The sequence below is a fragment of the Hylobates moloch genome, unplaced genomic scaffold, assembly GCF_009828535.3.
Source record: "Hylobates moloch isolate HMO894 unplaced genomic scaffold, HMol_V3 SCAFFOLD_14, whole genome shotgun sequence".
NCBI lineage: Eukaryota > Metazoa > Chordata > Mammalia > Primates > Hylobatidae > Hylobates > Hylobates moloch.
Window position 1 is genome coordinate 56,306,436 of NW_026652289.1, and position 21,002 is coordinate 56,327,437.

At 45.7% G+C, this 21,002-nt stretch overlaps 1 protein-coding gene across 10 annotated transcripts in view; it reads left to right on the plus strand.

Moving 5' to 3' along the window:
* The window catches only part of CELF6 (CUGBP Elav-like family member 6), a 36,092-nt gene that overhangs the window by 7,781 nt on the left and 7,309 nt on the right, over positions 1–21,002 (plus strand). For 7 of the 10 annotated variants that reach the window (XM_032174752.2, XM_032174759.2, XM_032174755.2 and 4 more), the window contains exon 3: positions 7,520–7,568. In XM_032174752.2, the coding sequence (XP_032030643.1) occupies positions 7,520–7,568 (49 nt within the window). Of the gene's footprint in view, positions 1–5,971; positions 6,176–6,518; positions 6,739–7,519; positions 7,569–15,510; positions 15,623–20,771; positions 20,840–21,002 lie in introns of those variants that run through there. The other 3 variants (XM_032174763.2, XM_058427490.1, XM_058427491.1) reach the window with 3 other exon arrangements.

The window sequence follows — 21,002 nt, forward strand, 5'->3', positions numbered from 1 at the left end:
TTCAAAGTGCTAGGATTACAGGCGTGAGCCACCACTCCTGGCCAAGAATTTCATGGATTCTGATGGACTAAGACCTTCTCTTGCTTGGCTCATCTCCATTTGTCCCCTGTCAATTTCTGTCCCCTATGAAAGCCCCTATTCGAGAACTCCTTCAAACCTCGGTTGGTCTGTCCCACCTGGCTCCCACCTCCTGCAGCCTCTTCCTGATGAAGCCAGAATTCCTTCTTTTAGCCTCACTTTATGCTCTAGAATCCACCTGAAGAGGGTGAGGCCTAGCCTCAGCCCCACTTCTGGGATGCAGAAGGTGCCTCCCTATTTGTTTATCTCCCTGTTCCTGACTTCCCTTCCTTTGGGAAGCCATCCCTTCAAACACTGTGAAGGAGGCAGATGTTACTAAGTAGGGGAGTGCATTTGCTTTTGCAAGTTGTGCCCTGCACAAAACAGCTTGGGTGGAGAGGGCAGATGGGGGCAAAAATCTAGCCATGCTCTATTGACCAAGTCATGCACATTATTTCAAGGCTTTGTCAGCCCAGAGAAAGGGCACATTTTTTCTCATGCATCCCAGGGTTGGGGAGTGCCTTTTTATAATTTACAGAAAGGCACTGTATGTGCTAGCAACCACTTCATGAATGAGTCTGAGTCTTTTCCCTCAAGATGCTTCTTAAAAATGAGCCTCATTGGCCAGGCGCGGTGGCTCACGCCTGTAATCCCAGCACTTTGGGAGGCTGAGGCGGGCGGATCACGAGGTCAGGAGATTGAGACCATCCTGGCTAACACGGTGAAATCCCATCTCTACTAAAAATACAAAGAATTAGCAGGGCGTGGTGGCAGGCACCTGTAGTCCCAGCTACTCGGGAGGCTGAGGCAGGAGAATGGCGTGAACCTGGGAGGCGGAGCTTGCAGTGAGCCGAGATCGTGTCGCTGCACTCTAGCCTGGGTGACAGAGCAAGACTCCGTCTCAAAAAAAAAAAGCCTCATTGCATCTCACTCAGGCATACATCTGGGCAAATAAAAGAGAGATCAGAATTGGTGAGGGAGTCCCAGAGTCAAACCATAAAGGAAAAGGCCAGGTGCGGTGGTTCACACCTGTAATACCAGTACTTTGCGAGGCCGAGGGGGGTGGATCACTTGAGGTCAGGAGTTTGAGACCATCCTGGCCAACATGGTGAAACCCCGTCTCTACTAAAAATACAAAAATACAAAATAAAAATAAATAAATAAAGGAATAAAGAAAAGAATAAAAAGAAATGGGGAGGGAGTAGATGCTTTGCAGAGGAGATATTATCTGAGCTGAATCATGATCATATTTTATCATATTTGAGGATCTAGAAACCTAAAAGACAAGAAATTCTGGGGACAGTGTGAACAATGGCAGGGAAGGTGTCTAGCAAAGATGGCTAAGGCTCCGCATGAGTAGAGAGAATCGTGCATGTTGGGCAGCAGTGGAAGCAAGACTCACAAGTTTTGACAGCCAGTCTTAGAATCTTGGGCTTTAACAGGAGGCTAGCAATGGAGGAACAGAGGTGGATTTTAAGCAGAGAAGAGTAAGAGACTAGTTTCAAAAGATTACTCTGGGCCAGGCATAGTGGCTCATGCCTGTAATCCCAGCACTTTGGGAGGCTGAGGCTGGAGGATCACTGAGCCCAGAAGTTTGAGACCAGCCTGGACAACACAGTGAGACCCCGTCTCTACAAAAGTTTTTAAAAAATCAGCCGGGTGTGGTGGTGTGCACCTGTAGTCCCAGCTACTTGGGAGGCTGAGGTGGGAGGGTTGCTTGAGCCCTGGAGGTTGAGGCTGTCTCAAAAAAAAAAAAAAAAAGAGAGATTACTCTGGCTATGGTGTGAAGAAGGTTGGGTTGGAAAGGAAGCAACACTGGAGGCTGGATGACCCTTTAGTACAGTGTTGCTTGAGTGCAGATGAATGATGATGCTGGCCTAGAGCTGGAGATAGGCCAGGAAAGGAGAGAAGAGGTTAGACTTCAGAGCTGTTTAGGATATCCACATAGATTCTAGAACCAATGGGACTTGACAGTGGGTTGAATTAGAGGAGAGGGGTGAGGTAAAACAAAGTACTAAAAATTATGAAATTTGTTTTTTTTCTGTCCCACTCTGCCCTGCACCTCCTGACACCTTTCCCAGACCTACCAGTGTTCCCTTCCTCGAGAAGGTTCTGATAAACTCTTCCCATGGAATGGGGAGTGCTGAGGGTATGAGTGCTAAGTGAAAAGAATAGTTGGCATCAGGGCAGAAGAATCTGAAAAGGGCGATGCTGAGCCCAAAGGGAGGAATTTTAGACAAGTCAGGGCAGAGAGTTAGGTAGGGTCTTGCTCTCCCTTCTGCTCACTGGGGCAGAAGGTCCAGGGCCCTGTGCGTGTCTGTGCGGCCTCTGACCTTCCCCACTCCGTTGCCTGGAATAGGTTGTTCTCTCTGACATTCTATCCCTTGAATTCCCTCCAGGGCTGGGCTCTGAAGCAGACATGGGCCTGGACTCCACCTGGGAAATTCTTAAGGGAACAGGTGCTCAGCCAGGGCAATAGCTCACCTGAAGTCCCAGGACAAGTTTTTGGCCCGGGAGGCAATGTCCTCTTTTCCTCAAGGGGGACTCCTGATTACCTCATCCCACTGCCATGTCCCTCCTCTGCCCATGGCAGGAACAAGATATATATAATAGGTTGCCCAGGAAGCTCATGGGGGCAGCTCTCTTTCTCCTCCAGCCACACATAACATACCTAAATCCCAGGTGTCTCCACCACTGCTCTGTGGAGACTGAAGGCTCAGAGCCCTGCTCTCCCCAACTCTGTTCTTATTCTCTTGGGTTCCTCCCCTGGGGACTTCCTTGTACTCCCAAACTCCCACCTTTCCCAACTCCCAAGCTATGAACCTGAGACTCAGCCAATATGCCCTCTTCTTCCCAGGTCCACATATCCAATAGAACTATAGTCCAGTTAATTCTTCCTACACATCTGTTAAATCTGTTCATTTCCTTCTACCCAGGTCACACTCACCTCTCACCTGTGCCACTGATCTTCTTGCCTCTAATCACTCGTTTTCCAGTCCTTTCTCCACATAGTGACAGCTTATGGGATCCTTCATAAGACAAAACTGACTAGAAGATTCCTCTACTTAAAACCCTTTCCTGGCTGGGCATAGCGGCTCACACCTGTAATCCCAGCACTTTGAAAGGATGAAGTCCAAGGATCGCTTGAGCCCAGGAGTTCGAGACCACCCTGGGCAATATAGTGAGACCCAGTCTCTACAAAAAATTTAAAAATTAGCTGGGCATGGTGGCACGTACCTGTATTCCTAGCTATTTGGGAGGCTAAAGTAGAATAATAGCTTAGCCCAAGATTTGGAGTTTGCAGTAAGCTATGATGGCGCCACTGTACTCCAGCCTGGGCAGCAGAGTAAGACCACAGGTCAGGAGTTTGAGACCAGTCTGGCCAACATGGTGAAACCCTGTCTCTACTAAAAATACAAAAATTAGCTGGGCGTGGTGGCAGGTGTCTGTAATCCCAGCTACTCAGGAGGCAGAGGCAGGAGAATTGCTTGAACCTGGGAGGCGGAGATTGCAGTGCGCTGAGATCACGCCACTGCATTCCAACCTGGGTGATAGAGTAAGACTCAGTCTCCAAAATAAATAAATAAATAAAAATTAAAAAAAAAAAACATTTAAAAATCCTTCCCTTCCCTGGATCCTCATTGCCTTTGAAATACAACAAAGTCCAAGTCAAAATTCCTTGATGCGGTTTTCACAGCCTTCCCTAATCTGACCGTTGCCTACCTCTCAGTTTCATATCTTTGACAACGATAACAACAACAACAACAAAAACCGGCCAGGCGCGGTAGCTCACGCCTGTAATCCCAGCACTTTGGGAGGCCGAGGTGGGTGGATCACCTGAGGTCGGGAGTTCAAGACCAACCTGACCAACATGAAGAAACCCCGTCGTTACTAAAAATACAAAATTAGCCAGGCATGGTGGTGCATGCCTGTAATCCCAGCTACTTGGGAGGCTGAGGCAGGAGACTTGCTTGAATTGGGAGGCAGAGGTTTCGGTGAGGCGAGATTATGCCATTGCACTCCAGCCTGGGCAACAAGTGCGAAACTCTGTCTCAAAAAACAAACAAAAAATAACTTTTTATATCTGAGGTATCTACTAAGATCTAGCAATTATCATTTTCATCACAAGGCTGCAAGGTAAGATCATGATTCCCCCTTCACTAGTGTGGATATTGAGGCTCAGAGACCTTAGAGAAGCAAGTGTCTAGCCAGGATTGAAATCCACATCTATCTGCTAGGAAGCAATTTGCTCAACCCTGGCTACTCCCATGCCAAGTGCTCACCAGAAACTTTGCTCCTTCAGGCTTGCAGCTCTCTGTCGGTACCCTAGCCATTCAGCATGCTCAGCCACCACTGCTACCTCTCCTATTATCTCTACATGGCCAATGACCCCAGTACTTCAAGGCTCAGGTCAAACACTGCCTCTTCTATGCAGCTTTCCTGAGTCAACTTCTTCAGCTGGAGTCTGCCTCTTCTACAGCTCTTGACCTTGCACTCCCCCGAGGCCCTGGTCCCTCTGTGCCTCACTATTTGTGTTCATGCCTTAAGAATGGAGTTGAGCAGCACTCCAGTGCAAAAATCATGGGCTTCAGCCTCAGACAGACCTGGGGATAAATCCCAGCTCAACCACTTACCCACCATGGGATCTTAGACAAGTGACTTCACCTCCCTCAGCCTCAGCTTTCTCATCTATGATATGGGCACACTTGTATTCCTTTCCAGAGTGGTTGGAAGGATTTAGAGACAATGTATGTAAAGTGTCCCAGGAAGGGCTTGGCACAGAGTGGGCTCTCAGGAAATGGTGACATTATCTTCCCCTCTGTGAGCCTATGAAGAGAGGATCCCCAAACAGATCATCACTGTCTCCCATGAAAGGCTGCCTGGGGCTCGTCATAGAGTTCAGGAAATGCTGGCAGCATGCCTGGGTGGTGGAAGGCCTAGGTCAGGTCCAGGGGGGAACACGTGTTTACCACCCGATGCCCACTCTCTGTTGAAGGGTGGTGAAGTGGGTGGGAGGAGAGAAGGGGGTGTCCCCCAGAGCACCATCTCCCAGGAAACCCAGCCAGGGAGGCAGCTGCCATGGAAACTGCTGCTGTCACATGTGCTCGTCACTCTAGGCTCCAGAGAGAAATTCTCAGAATCTATTTAAGCACTAATAAAATAATGATGGTCTTGCTCACCCTCACTGCCCCCCACCCCAGGCTTCTACTCTTCTGGCCTTCTTCCCTACCAGGCTCCTCCCTGCCTCTCCTGCACCTGCTTCCTGACCCTTCATCTTCTCATTTCCTTCCCCTCTCCACCAGTGACTCTCTTTCCTTGTCCCTTTCTAGGACTGTCTTTCTCTCACATCATTTCTGTCTGCCAGTGTTTCTTCATCTCTCCCTGTGTCTCTGCTCTCCATGGCTCTGTCTCTTGGTCTCTCCTCCACAATCACAGGTGGCCATGCCCAGGGACGGGTCCCGTCCTCCTGGTCCCTGGTCCAGGCCAGTCCAGACCTGTCAAGCTCGCCCTGCTCTGCTTGGATTGATCTGTCATCCCCTCTAGACTGCAACCTGAGTCCTGTCGGTGTCTCGGCCCCCACCCACAGCCTGGTACACTGCAGGTGCTCCACCACCAGCGGGTGGGTGTGTCAGAGCCCTGGGTGGGAGGGGGGAGTTGCATTGGTTCAGGCTTGGCCTGTTCTCCTTTCCTTTTTTTTTTTTTTAGTAAGCCCTCCCTGCCCCTCCCACCCCCAAATTTGATCCAAAGGAAATTGCTCAACTGTGACTGCCAGGGCGTTACCATGGTTACTGGGTAGCACTTGTGGCTATGGTAACAGGAAGCTGCCTGTTGTCTCGGCAACGAGCACATTGGTAAGGGATGGAGTGGTCCCTGATTGGTGCAGAAGCAGAGCATTTCCTGAGGGGAGGGGGTCAGATCATCACCTTCTCAGGCCAGATGGGCATCAGTACCCCTTCCTCCATGAACGGGAAGGCCGCTGTTTTTTCCTCCCGGCACTCAGCTCCCTGCCCCCCAACAATAATTCCTCACCTCCCACGCACCCAGCTCTTGGCAGTTTACAAAGACCTTTTGCGTCCCCATTACCTCATGTGATCCCCACAACACCCCTGAGAGGAAGGTGAGATGGGGATTCAATCATGAATTCACTCAGGGTGGTTGGGGGATGGGAATGTGGGGGGGATATATTGAAATCACCTAGGAGCGTTTTCAAATTATACAATACCCCAACTTAAGAGCCTCGTCCGGTTCCTGGGTGATTTTTACCTACACCTCATCAGGAACCCCTGAATTAAAAGATGAAGTTGGTGGGAGCGGGGAAAGGATGGAAGGAGAAGTCAAGCTGCTTTCCAGGCTTATAGCTTGGGCGACTGGGAGGATCAGGTTGGGGCAAAAAAAAAAAAATGAGCTCTTGTTTGAGTGTGTTGAGTGAAGGCGCCCGTGGGACTTTCTAGTGGGGATATCCAGCAGGCAGCTGGTAACATGGCTCTGAAGCTCAGAGGAGAATGCAGGCTGGAGACACAGAGCTCTAAGTCATCCCTGTGTGGAGAGGAGCTGAGGCTGTGAGTGTGGATGAGACTATCCAAGAAAAGTTGGAAGAGCCAGACAAAAAGGGCTGAGAATGGCACCTTGGAAAACTCCAGCATCCTCAGGGAAGGGGACCCTAGGGAGGGGATGGAGCAGGTGAGTGTGGAGACTCTAGTGATACAGCAGCTTGGGAAATGTTTTCCTCATTTGAAAAATTGAATCTGGCTGGGCGCAGTGGCTCACGCCTGTAATCCCAGCACTTTGGGAGGCTGAGGCAGGCGAATCACTTGAGGTCAGGAGTTCGAGACTAACTTAGCCAACATGGAGAAACCTTGTCTCTACTAAAAATACAAAAATCAGCCGGGCCTGGTGGCACATGCCTGTAATTTCAGCTACACAGGAGAAAAAGAAAAATTGAATCTGAGAAAGGGTGGCTTACTTAAAGTCATACAACCATTAAATGACAAGAGTTGAGGGCAGATAGCACTGAGTCTGATTCCCAGACTCTTTCATCTAAATGACACATAGCATGATATTCTCCATTTTAGACATAAAACACAAATCTGCAGTATCAATTCTACCCTCCTTCCCAATCCTCTCATGCAAAGCCTTTAAGTAAGTCCAGAAGCCAAAGGGACAGGCCTCACATCGCCCCTGCCCAGAGCCCCAGGCAGAAAAGTCTCTTTAGCTGCTTCATTCCACCTTGTGCTTGCCACTAAGTTCCTGTCACCCATCCCTGCCAGTTTCAGCACCTTCTAAATTCCTGGGTTTAAGGAAGGAATCTTGGAGAAAATCTGTAATCCCAGTTTGGAAGTGGTGGAGTGCGGAGTTCAAAGGAGCTAGGGCTCAGATCCTGAGGCGTCCAGGGGTCGAGAAGCTGGGGGATCCAGGACCAGGCAGTCATGCTGAATGGGTGTGTTGGTCCGATGTCTTTCAGATGAATCGTCCGATCCAAGTGAAGCCAGCTGCCAGTGAGGGCCGAGGAGGTAACTTCCCTGTCTGACCAACCTCAGGCTGCGACCCGTGTAAGGGAGGGTGGGCCCACACCTGGAGTCAGTCCTACCCATGACTTAGTATGAGAGCCTCCCTGGGTCAAGGGGACAGGTGGGGCTCTGAGTTGCTGAGCCCCATAAATAGCTCAGCCTTCCCTGCTCAGATTGAGCAGGGCTGGGGTTCTGGGGAGCCCAGACCCAGAAGAGGCAAGAAGGGCCTAAACAGATGCCAGTGATAGAGAAAGGGGGTTCTTGTCACTTACCCTTGGAGAGAGATTATTCCTGTTTTGCCACATGGAACTTTCAGGGTTTCGTTGTTGTTGCTATTGTTTTTTTTTTTCTTTTTAAAAATTATTTTTTTTTATTTATTTATTTAATTTTTTTTATTATTATACTTTAGGTTTTAGGCTATTGTTTTTAAGAATCAGGTGGGAGTTATTCTCCTTCTCTATATCCTTCTGATATCAGAGAACACAGTCCGTTTTGGATTGAGGCCATTCCTTCATTGTAATTGCCTGGTTGCTCATGGTAAAAGATAAGGCTGGTACAACAGACTTCATGAGCTATAGTAAATCTATGCTGAGTACCATGGAAAGCTCTGATAGCTACACTGTTTCCTAGTAGAGAAAAACCAGAGCTCCTTAAGAACAGGAGGTGGGCGGGGCGCGGTGGCTCATACCTGTAATCCCAGCACTTTGGGAGGCTGAGGTGGGTGGATCATTTGAGGCCAAGATTTCGAGACCAGCCTGGGCAAATGGTGAAACCTCGTCTCTGCTACAAATAGGAAAATTAGCCGGGTGTGGTAGTGGTTGCCTGTAATCCCAGCTACTCGGGAGGCTAAGACAGGGAGGCTGAGGCAGGAGAATTGCTTAAACCTGGGAGGCGGAGGTTGTAGTGAGCCGAGATCATGCCACTGCACTCCAGCCTGGGCAACAGAGCATGACTGTATCAAAACAAAAACAAAAACAAAAACCACATAGGACGGGTAGAGAGCCTGTGCTTTCTTCCAGCCAGCTGGGTTCTGGCCAGCTTCCATGCTGTAAAGGCAAGGCTGGCTTCTGGTGTCAGTTCTTGGTGTTTTTCTCACCCTTGGATCTTAGATCCTTCCAGTGTATCAGCCTATAGCCCTCCCTGATGTCTGCTGACTCTTTATCTTGGGTAAGACTCTTTTCCTGTCTTACCCAAGATCAGCCATGGCTTTGCTAGCTGAAAGAAGCTGCCTGAGTTCAGGAACAGAATGGGACCCAATTGATATAAACATGTATTGAGTCCTACTAATTCTGTACCCCTCTCAGACTTCATGCTCAGTCTGAGAACCCACACACAGAGTTCTGGTGACTTTGTGGTTCCATTGTGAAGTTCGTTGCTCCAAGAAATACTTCCATTATCCTTTTAGATTCTCTGACCTCTGGTCTCTGATTCTTAATTTCTGGTCAAGATGTTATCACCTCCACCTTGTCTTGGAGAGATATTTCCAAGTTTCCTCCTCCATCCACACACACATTCTCCTTTCCCTTTTTATTCTTTCCAGTCAGGTTTTTGAGATGTTCCAGGCTGCATGCAAAACTTCAGGTTCATGTAACCCAAGAATTTCTGCCTCTTGGGAAACTCTTTTATGCATCAAGGCCATTGTTGGCCATCTACTAATCCCTGCCCACAACCATGAGCCAGTCTCACAGCTGAGAAGCCAACTAAGAGTATGTGAGTGAGCTGTGAAGCAGACAGGTTCAACCACACAACCAACATCTTCTGAGCAACTTACTCCACAGCAGGAATACAGATGTGAGCAAAGCAGGCCTGGTACCTGGCCTCATGAAGCACGGATGCTATGAGAGGATATGGACAAGTAAACAAGGGAACACAATTCAGTGTGATCACTGCTTTCAAGGGGAAGTCCAGGGGAATCGTGGGGACACAAACAAGGGGCACCTAACCCAGTCTGGGAGGTCAAAGTGGGTTCCCAGAGGAGTAATATTTAAGCTGAGACCTCAAGGATGAATAGGAAGTAGTCAGAGAAAAGAGGAGAGAGGGAGCAAGCATGTTGGGCAGAGGAAGAGCATGTCCGCAGGCCCCAGAGCTCAGAAGAACGTGGTGCAATTTGGAGTCTTGTTCAGGAACTAAGTCCACAATGCTAGGGCACTCCTGCTGTATGGAGTCCACTACATCTTGTCAGTGTTTGGGCAGCCGCACAAAGGAGGCCTCCATGCTGATAGTGCTTTTGCTTGGCCTGGTCGATGTGTTCTGGTGGTCTGGGCTCTAAGCAGTGACATCAGCTTGAGTTGTAGAATTTTCTTTCCACATTTTTGTATAAACTTTGCAGGTGTCACGTCATTGACAAATTCCGTACATATGGCATTTCCACCTATACACCTGTTCAAAAGAGCAGGAAAAGCAAATCTAGCTGAAAAAGAGGTTTGCCTGGCAGCAGAACTCATAATTTAGCAGTTGTGTTACACAGATATTTCTGGACAAGTGGTGGCTCTCAAGAAGCATACACTCCAAATGCATCCATGAATAATCCTTCTTGCAGGTTTGGACAACCAGATCTCTCAATTCCTCCCTGCTCCCTACTATATATTCAGGAGAGAAGAGGCATATGTACCCAGTCTTGCAGAACAGTTGGGCCTTTACAATTTATAAGTATTTTAATACTAACAGATCTGTGTTAGATAATCATTACTAATCAAAATGTATTTTCTTCAATGCTATCATATATCTCTTCTAAAGTGAGTTCAACCCTCTGCTGAATTTTAACACAACCTAATGCTTTAGAAAGTCAACTTTTTGGCCGGGAGCAGTGGCTCACACCTGTAATCCCAGCACTTTGGGTGGCTGAGGCGGGCGGATCACGAGGTCAGGAGATCAAGACCATCCTGGTTAACACGGTGAAACCCCATCTCTACTAAAAATACAATAATTAGCCAGGCGTGGTGGCGGGCACATGTAGTCCCATCTACTCAGGAGGCTGAGGTGGGAGAATGGCGTGAACCCGGGAGGGGGAGCTTGCAGTGGGCCAAGATTGCGCCACTGCACTCCAGCCTGGGCGACAGAGCGAGACTCCGTCTCAAAAAAAAAAAAAAAAAGAAAGTCAACTTTTTAAAATGGTATTGGATTTTGCTTTTAAAATGTAACATTTAGCAACAATGTGGAAGAGCCTGTCCCATTTAAGTCTTATATCTGTGACCTCAAACATTCTATAAACCTTCAGAGTCAAGGTCACACCTGACCAGATATATTTACGCCAGTGAGCCTGTGTCTTCTAAAATTATTCCTGAAATTAAATCGCTTAGTTTTCCATTGGTTAATAATGGTTTCTATATCTGATAAGAGTACTGATGTCAATGAAAACAATCTAAGGGATATCAAGGCCAACATATTCTTCCAAAACCTTCCACTTTCTTCCGGAAGGGATTATGCATGATTTTTCTTCCCATCAAGTAGGGATCATCAGCTCAAATACTACAGGAGCCCAGGTAGGTAACCTTAAATGGATGAGACTCCCATGATTTAATAAAATAATTTACAGCTGGGCATGTGGGCTGGTGCCTGTAATCCCGGCACTTTAGGAGGCCAAGGCGGGAGGATGACTTGAGCTCACAAGTTTGAGACCAGCCTGAGCAACATGGTGAAACCCTGTCTCTGCAAAAATTATACAAAAATTAGCTGGGTGTGGTGGCATACATCTTTAGTCCCAGCTACTCGGGAGGCTGAGGCAGGAGGATCACTTGAGCCCAGGAGTTCGAGGCTGCAGTGAGCTAAGATGGCACCACTGCATTCCAGCCTAGGTGAATGAATGAGACCCTGTCTTAAAAAAAAAAATTCATTTTAATTATATTAAATGTTGGCAACTAATTCAAATTTTAAAAATAGACCAGCACTGTGAGAGCCTACCAAACCTATCATAATTGCTTCTTTTTCCATCTGCCATAAAGGAGGATTACATTGTGCACACATGAGCTTTTATTTATTTATTTATTTTTTTTTTGAGATGGAGTTTCACTCTGTCACCCAGGCTGGAGTGCAGTGGCGCCATCTCCACTCAACGCAACCTCTGTCTCCTGGGTTTAAGCGATTCTCCTGCCTCAGCCTCCTGAGTAGCTGGGATTACAGATGCCCACTAGCACGCCCAGCTAATTTTTGTATTTTTAGTAGAGACGGGGTTTCACCATGTTGGCCAGGCTGGTCTTGAACTCCTGACCACAAGTTATCAGTCCGCCTCAGCCTCCCAAAGTGCTGGGATTACAGGTGTAAGCCACCACGCCCGGCCTAGCTTTTTAACAAAAATAGCCACTTTATCTTCTGTCACTTGACTTTTGATGGAAGAGTGTAGTAGTAGTTTTACTTTTAATCAATAAACATGAGGTTTGTGGTTGAAACATACATATTGTATATTTTATGATTTTTATTTATTTACTGATTTGTCTGTTTATTTACTTTTTTTTTTTTTTTTAGAGACAGTGTTTCATTCTGTTGCCCAGGCTAGAATGCAGTGGCACCATCATAGCTCACTGCAGCCTTGAACTCCTAGGCTCAAGTGATCCCCCTGCCTCAGCCCCCTGAGTAGCTGGGACTACAGGTGCATGCCACTATGCCCAGCTAATTTTTGTATTTTTATTTTTTGTAGGGACGGGGTCTCACTTTGTTGCCCTGGCTGGTCTCAAACTCTTGGCTTCAAATGATCCTCCCACATTGACCTCCCAAAACGTTGGGATTACAGGCAAGAACCACCGTGCCCGGCCCCTGTTGTATTACTTTTAATAGTTATTGGTAACACTTGTTAATTCGATGCCTACAATACAATTAATATTAGCAATACACCAGGATTTGCCTGATGGAAGATGTCAAGGTCCTTTTCTGTCATGGCCATCCCCCACAGCCTTGGTGACACTTTTCTCAGAGTACCAGAGGTGCATCTTGGTCTTTGTGGATATATTATAGCAGCCTTTTAATGCATTCCAGTGAGTTTGCATAAATTCTGTAGCTAAGTTCCACGCTGTTCCTATACTCCACACTCCAGGCCTATATTTTACATCCTGTGGCAGCTACACATCGAGCAGTACACTATTAAAGGAAAATGCATCTAACTTTCTAAAATGAAACTATCTCCTAACATACATTAAATACACATAGTGTCAAAAACTTTTTCCTCAGGGCTGGGTGTGGTGGCTCACGCCTGTAATCCTAGCATTTTGGGAGGCCGAGGCGGGTGGATTGGCTGAGCTCAGGAGTTTGAGACCAGCCTGGGCAACACGGTGAAACCCTGTCTCTACTAAAATACAAAAAAATTAGCCGGGCTTGGCGGTGTGTGCCTATAATCCCAGCTACTTGGGAGGCTAAGGCAGGAGAATTGCTTGAACGTGGGAGGCGGAGGTTGCAGTGAGCTGAGATCATGCCACTGCACTCCAGCCTGAACAACAGAGCGAGATTCCATCTCAAAACAAACAAACAAACAAACAAAAAACCTTTTCCCTCAGCATTTGTGTGCATTTGAACATGAACATTAAAATGTTTGTATGGGTAAAAATTCAAGGTTCGTGTATTTTTGTTGTTGTTTTGTTTTGTTTTTGAGACGGAGTCTCGCTCTGTTGCCCAGGCTGGAGTGCAGTGGCATGATCTTGGCTCACTGCAAGGTACAACTCGGCTCACTGCAAGGTACAACTCCACCTCCCGGGTTCAAGAGATTCTCCTGCCTCACCCTCCCGAGTAGCTGGGACTACAGGCGCCTGCCACCGCACCCTGCCAATTTTTGCATTTTTAGTAGAAATGGGGTTTCACCATGTTGCCCAGGCTGGTCGTGAACTCCTGACTTCAAGTGATTTACCGGCCTCAGCCTCCCAAAGTACTGAGATTACAGGCATGATCCACTGCGCCCAGCCTAGGTTCATGTATTTTTAAAATGTTAACCACAAATTATATGGGGTCAGAAATAAGGATCCCCAAATCCCTCAGACAATGGTAACTAAGTAAGTCTGTTATATTTGCTGTTCAGCATAGGGACTGTAGTTGATTTTTCCTCACTTACATTTTCTCTACTTTGGAAACACCAATAAGTTAAACTGTAAGTACTGATCTTACAGGAAAAGTATTTTTTAGTCCTAAAGCAAAATATTAAAAATTACTGAATTGTATATTCTTTCCTCTTTCAAATTTCATAGCATAGAATCAATACATAAATCACAATGGTGATTGCTCTACTTGTTCCACTTCTCAACTTGGCTGTATCTTTTACTCAGCAAATATTTATGTATGCAAGATGCCTAAGGTACAGAAATAGGTTAGGTAATCAATCCATGCACTCTTCCCACTTCAGTTATTTTCTTTTAATGTTCAAATTTAAAACATTCTCTGAGGATTTTAAAATATATTTTGAGGCATCTCGTTTTTCAATCTTGCAATTTGGTTCAACTCAAAAGCCAATTATCTGTTATCCAATTAACCCTCCTATCACTATCCTATAATTGCTTAAGTAATTTCTGCCTGAATTTGCAAGGGTTTGATTAGATGTCAGCCTGTATTTTGAGTATAAACATATATGCATATATGACTGTCTCACTAGCAGAGCCATCTTTTCCAAGTTCTTTCTAGGATTCCACTTTATTCAGTGTTTAACAACTAATCTTTGAGTTAAAATTGAATTCTGAGGTAGAATTTTCAGAATTTCGTAGTACTGGGACATATTCTGTGGCCTAAATCAGAAATAGACCTTAGCAACAACTGTTCTGTCACAGTCAGTTGACAGTCATACCTGTTATTGGTCCTTAGACGAATTTAATTCTAAAAAGTATTTTCCAACTAAGATTGGATAGATTTCACCCATACTACTTGACACTTTCCTCACATTAACTCTTCACTTCCTGAAATGCATTCTACCCAGAAAGGTAATGAGAGGTGCTTCCTTAGGCTTGGCTCAGAGCAGATCACCCAAAGCTGATTGTCATAACACTTTTAGGTGTGCAGTTACTAGAGCTAAGTGCATTCACATTGTGTAACCAATCCTCAGAACTTCTTCTTCTTGCAAAAACAGTAACTCTGTATCCATTAAATGATTCTCCATTTCCCCCTTTCCCTCAGCCTGGCAACCATCATTCTGTTTATTTCTGTGAGTTTGACTACTCTAGATACCTTACGTAAGTGGAATCATACAGTATTTGTCCTTTTGTGACTGGCTTATTTCACTTAGCCTATCTTCAAGGTTCATTCATGTTGTAGGATGTGTCAGAATTTCCTTCCTTTTTAAGACAGAATAATAGTTCTTTGTATGTATATGCCACATTTTGTTTATCCATTTATCTGTTGGATATTTGGGTACCTTCAACCTTTTGGCTATTGTAACTAATGTCGTTATGAATATGGGTGTACAAAATATTTCTTCAAGATCTTGTTTTCCCAGGCACAGAAAGACAAACACTGCATTATCTCACTTATGTGTGGAACCTAAAAAAGTGGAGCTCGTAGAAGCAGAGAGTAGGATGGTGGTTGGCAGAAGTTAGGGGCGGTGGGTGGGGGTTACAGTATGGAGAAAGGGGAGATGTTAGTCAAAGGATACAAAGTTGTAGTTAAACAGAAGGATGAAGTTTTAGTGATCTATTGCACAGCATGGAGACTGTAGTTAATAATAATGCAATATGCATTTCAAAATTGCTAATAGAGTTCAATCATTTTCACCATAAAAAAGTGACAAGTAGGCAAGGTGAAGAATATGTTAATTAGCTCCATTTAATCATTTCACAATGTCTACATATATCAAAGCATCACATTGTACCCCATAAATATATACAATTATTATTGGTCAATTGAAATAAAATTATAGATTAATTTTTGAAAAGACCCTGCTTTCAATGTTTTTGGATATAGTCCCAGAAAAGGTATTGCTAGATCATATGGTAATTCTATTTTTAATTTTTTAAGGAACTGCCATACTGCTTTCCATAGCAGCGACACTATTTTACATTCCTATCAACAGTGTGCAAGAGTTCCAATTTCTCCACATCCTCGCCAACGCTGTGATTTTCTGTTTCTTTGATAGCAGTCATCCTAATCGGTGTGAGGTGGGTGATATCTCATTGCAGTTTTGATTTGCATTTCCTTAACGATTAGTCATTTTGAGCATCTTTTCTTATGCTTGTTGCCCATTTGTATTTCTTCTTTGCAGAAACATCTATACAAATCCTTTGCCCATTATTAAATAGAAGGTTTGGTGTTTTTTTTTTGTTGTTGTTGTTACTATTTACTTGTACGAGTTCTTTATATATTCTGGATGTTAACCTCTTATCTTGATATATTGTTTGCAAATGTGTTCTCCCATTCCAGAGGTTGCTTTTTCATTCTGTGGGTTGTGTCCTTTGATGGACAGAAGTTTTTTAGTTTTTTATTTTTGCCCTCCAATAGATCCTTGTTAAAGTTTTTAATTTTGATGTAGTCAGTCCAGTTTATTCACTTTTCCTTTTGTTGCCTGTGCTTTTGATGTCATATCCAAGAAATCATTGCCAAATCCAGTCATGAAGCCTTTTTCCCCTCAGTTTTCTAAGACATCTACTGTTTTAGCTCTTACATTTCGGACTCATCCATTTTCAGTTAATCTTGTGTATATGGTGAAAGGTAAGAGTCTAACTTCATTCTTTTGTAGATATCCATTTTTCCCAACCCCATTTGTTGAAAAGACTGTCCTTTCCTTATTGAATGATCTTGCCTCCCTTGTTGAAAATCATTTGACCATATGTAAGAGAGTTTATTTCTGGGATTTCTGTTCTATTCCATTGGTCTATATATTTATCTTTATGCCAGTACCATAGTGCTGATTACTATAGCTGTGTAATACGTTTTGAAAACAGGGAGTTCGTCTTCAAGATTGCTGGGTATTTGGAGTCCCTTGAGATTCCATATGAATTTTAGGGTGGATTTTTCTATTCCTGCAAAAAATGCCATTGGGAGTTTATAGAGATTACATTAAATCTGTAGATCACTTGGAGTAGTATTGACATCTTAGCAATATTAAGTCTTCTAATCCATGAACACAGATTGTCTTTTCATTTATTTGTGTCTTCTTAATTTTTTTTTTAGGAATAGAAAAATCTAACGGAGTGTGCCTTTTTTTTTTCCCCCCCAGGCTGGAGTGCAGTGGCTCAATCTCAGCTCACTGCAAGCTCCGCCTCCTGGGTTCACGCCATTCTTGTGCCTCAGCCTCTCCGAGTAGCTGAGACTACAGGCGCCCGCCACCACGCCCGGCTAATTTTTTTTGTATTTTTAGTAGAGACGGGGTTTCACCGTGGTCTCGATCTCCTGACCTTGTGATCCGCCCACCTCGGCCTCCCAAAGTGCTGGGATTACAAGCGTGAGCCACCGCGCCCGGCCTTTTTTTTTTTTTTTTTGAGACAGAGTCTTGCACCCGGGCTGGAGTGCAGTGGCGTGATCTCGGCTCGCTGCAATCTCTGCATCCTGGGTTCAAGCAATTCTGCCTCAGCCTCCTGAGTAGCTGGGATTACAGGCACCCACCACCACGCCCAGCTAATTTTTTGTATTTTTAGTAGAGATGGGGTTTCACTGTGTTGGCCAGGCTGGTCTCAAACTCCTGACCTTGTGATCTGCCCACCTTGGCCTCCCAAAGTGCTGGGATTACAGGCGTGAGCCACCACGTCTGGCCTCTTAATTTCTTTTAGCAACATTTTGTAGTTTTCAGTGTATGAGTCTTTCACCTCCTGGGTTAAGTTTATTCCCAAGTATTTTATTTTATCTTACTATTTATTTATGTATTTTGAGACGGTCTTACTCTGTCACCCAGGCTGGAGTGCAGTGGCTCAATCTCAGCTCACTGCAAACCTCCACCTCCCAGGTTCACGCTATTCTCCTGCCTCAGCCCCCCAAGTAGCTGGGATTACAGGTGCTTGCTACCTACACAAGGCTAATTTTTGTATTTTTAGTAGAGACAGGATTTCGTCATGTTGGCCAAGCTGGTCTCAAACTCCTGACCTCAGGCGATCTGCCCACCTCAGCCTCCCAAAGTGCTGGGTTTACAGGTGTGAGCCACCATGCCCGGGCTCCAAGTGTTTTATTCTTTTTGATGCTATTGCAAATCAAATTGTTTACTTTCATCTCGTTTTTTTTTTTTTTGAGACAGAGTCTCGCTCTGTCTCCCAGGCTGGAGTGCAGCGGCGCAATCTCAGCCCACTGCAACCTCCACCTCCTGGGTTCAAGAGATTCTCCTGCCTCAGCCTTGTGAGTAGCTGGGACTACAGGCACATGCCACCGTGCCTGGCAAATTTTTGCATTTTTACTAGAGACAGGGTTTCACTATGTTGCCCAGGCTGGTCTCGAACTCCTGACCTCATGTGATCCGCCCACCTTGGCCTCCCAAAGTGCTGGGATTACAGGCGTGAGCCACCGTGCTGGATTTTGCTTTCATTTCATTTCATTTTCAGATTGTTCATTGCTAGTGTGTAGAAACGCAACTGATTTTATTTATTTATTTATTTATTTTTTATTTTTTTTTATTTTTTATTTTTTGAGACGGAGTCTCGCTCTGTCGCCCAGGCTGGAGTGCAGCGGTGCGATCTCGGCTCACTGCAAGCTCCACCTCCCGGGTTCACGCCATTCTCCTGCCTCAACCTCCCGCATAGCTGGGACTACAGGCACCCGCCATCACGCCCAGCTAATTTTTTTGTATTTTTAGTAGAGACGCGGTTTCACCGTGTTAGCCAGGATGGTCTCGATCTCCTGACCTCATGATCCGCCTGCTTAGGCTTCCCAAAGTGCTGGGATTACAGGCGTGAGCCACTGCGCCCGGCCAACGCAACTGATTTTTGTGTGTCAATTTTATTTCTTGAAACTTTGCTGAATTGGGTTATTTGTTCTAACAGTTTTTTTGTGTGTGGAATTTAAGTCCCTCCTGATGCCTGTCACATCTGGCCAGGAGACTCTTCTCGTCCTGGCTACTTCCTTCCGTCACTTTCCCCGTGCTTCTTATGCTGCAGTCATCACTAAGAGTCTCAGGAGAGAGTTGCTTTGCTATAATACAACTACTGCCTCCAGCAAGACTTTCTGGTTTGGCATTTACACTGAAAAATGGACCAGTATTTTTAGGATGTGTCTGGTAGTTGGTACTCCAAGGCTGGACCTTTCCCTACACTGTCCCTACAATCATTACATTTCACCAACATGGAGGTGATTTGGTGTGAGTGGCCTAGAAACCAGAAACTTGAACACCTCAGGAATTTCTGTGGAGCAACATGAGGCAGACGCTCCTTCCTTGAACAGCATCCTGGTGCCCTTTCTGAAGTAGTCTGGACTGATTCTGCTATGATTACTGGGATGTCAACCCCATCATTTGCTGCATTCGAATCCCTGACCTATATGACCAGCTGCACAAGGCAGCTTCATGGAGATGGGCCTCTGGGAGCTTAAGCCACTTGTTTTGGATTCAAAAAGCATTTGAGACTGGGCATGGTGGCTCACACATGTAATCCCAGCACTGTGGGAGGCCTAGGCGGGCGGATCACCTGAGGTCAGGAGTTTGAGACCAGCATGGCCAACATGGTGAAACCCCATCTCTACTAAAAATACAAAAATTAGCCGGGCATGGTGGTGTGCACCTATAATCCAGCTACTCAGGAGGCTGAGTCAGGAGAATCGCTTGAACTTGGGAGGCAGAGATTGCAGTGAGCTGAGATCGCACCATTGCTCTCCAGCCTGGGTGACAGAGCAAGACTTAGTCTCAAAAAAAAAAAAAAAAAAAAAGAAAAGAAAAAAGCATTTGATAGAAGATCAAGAAGTACACATCGGTTGCCAACAGGAAAATGCAGTTATACCATTCAACCATATGGCTTTCCAACTATGTCTCAACTCTGTGCTGATGCTGCCTTCTAATTCTTTCCACTCCAAGAAGGTTGAGCGTCCATGTTTGATATTCCCATCTTTCTAGGATCCTACCCACCACTCATGGGATACTTTTATTCAGACATTTCTGACTTGCCTCTTGCAGCATCCACTTTTTACCCAAATGATAGAATTTGATCTAGAGGAAACTGAATTATTTGGGCTACATCCCATCATCATCTCTCTTTGGAGGCAATGATCAGCCATCAGAATGTTCAGATCTGTGGGTTTGGGGGGCTACTCTTAGGGGTCCAGCATGTACTTCTCTTTGGCCAGGTCCCTTAAGAAACTTATCCCACCATTTCTGGGTCACCTGAGGCTCATGACCACTGTGATCCAGCTTATCCTCCTGTCAAACACAATCAAGGTCCCTGTAAAGTGGCAAAGAGGATACCAGGATTTAAGGTGATACCTGGGAAACAGGAGCCTAGAGCCCACCCCATGGTAGATACTCATTTCCATTCCAAATTCCGTATATCTCAGTAGTCCAGATCCATAGGGTCAGTGCCCTGACAGGGAAATGGAAAAAAAAATTTTTTTAGTTGGAGTCTCACTCTGTTGCCCAGGCTGGAGTGCAGTGGTACAATCTTGGCTCACTGTAACCTCCACCTCCCGGGTCCAAGCCATTTTCCCACCTCAGTCTCCTGAATAGCTGGGATTATAGGCATGTGCCACCACGCCTGGCTATTTTTGTAGTTTTAGTAGAGATGGGGTTTTACCATGTTGGCCAGGCTGGTCTCAAACACCCGACCTCAAGTGATCAGCCCACCTTGGCCTCCCAAAGCACTGGGATTATAGGCGTGAGCCACTGCGCCCTGCTGAAAATTCTCAACTTGTGAGATTCTCACTGGAAAAGAGGATTGGAAAATTTCATGGGCCATGACATGAGTTTGAACTGACCACCATCAGCAGAAAAAGCAACAAGAGGCAGAGCAGATGAAGGATCAGATCACCACTGTCAGTACAAACTTCTTTTCTGTCTTATGGGCTCTATCTCAGCCTGTGATGTCTCTCTTCCTACACAGGGCTACCTGGATTCTGGTCCATGTGGTATGACATCTTATCGGGGTGCCATTACCATTTTTTAGACCCTAACCAATGACACAGCTCCACCACAAATTAGGGCATTGTGAAGCCCCCGTTGGGACTATGGAGGCCCTAGACTCTTCTCCAGCCTCTCCCAGGCCTTCTGCAGCCCAAAATAACTTAGAACAATGGCATGGTCTTTTGGGGTTTGATTCTCTGGCCAAATGAGCCCATTCTCCAATGTCAAGGCAAAGCCATCAGATTGGTCGAGAGACTCATGAAAGACCTTTCCTGTCTTCTCAGGCTCCTGAACAGGATGATCTCAGATCCCCCCTCATACAACAGCTGGAACTCTGTTCTCTATCTTCTAGGTCAGTAATTTCAAAGGGCTTTCCTTGGAGCTCCTCTAGGGAGTATTAGGGGAGGATCAAGCAAGACGAACTCCACCCCTCCTTATCTGGCTTCAGTCACAGCAGTTCTACTTTTCCCTTACATTTTGAGCTTCATCCTAATATTTATGTTAGAACAATGTAT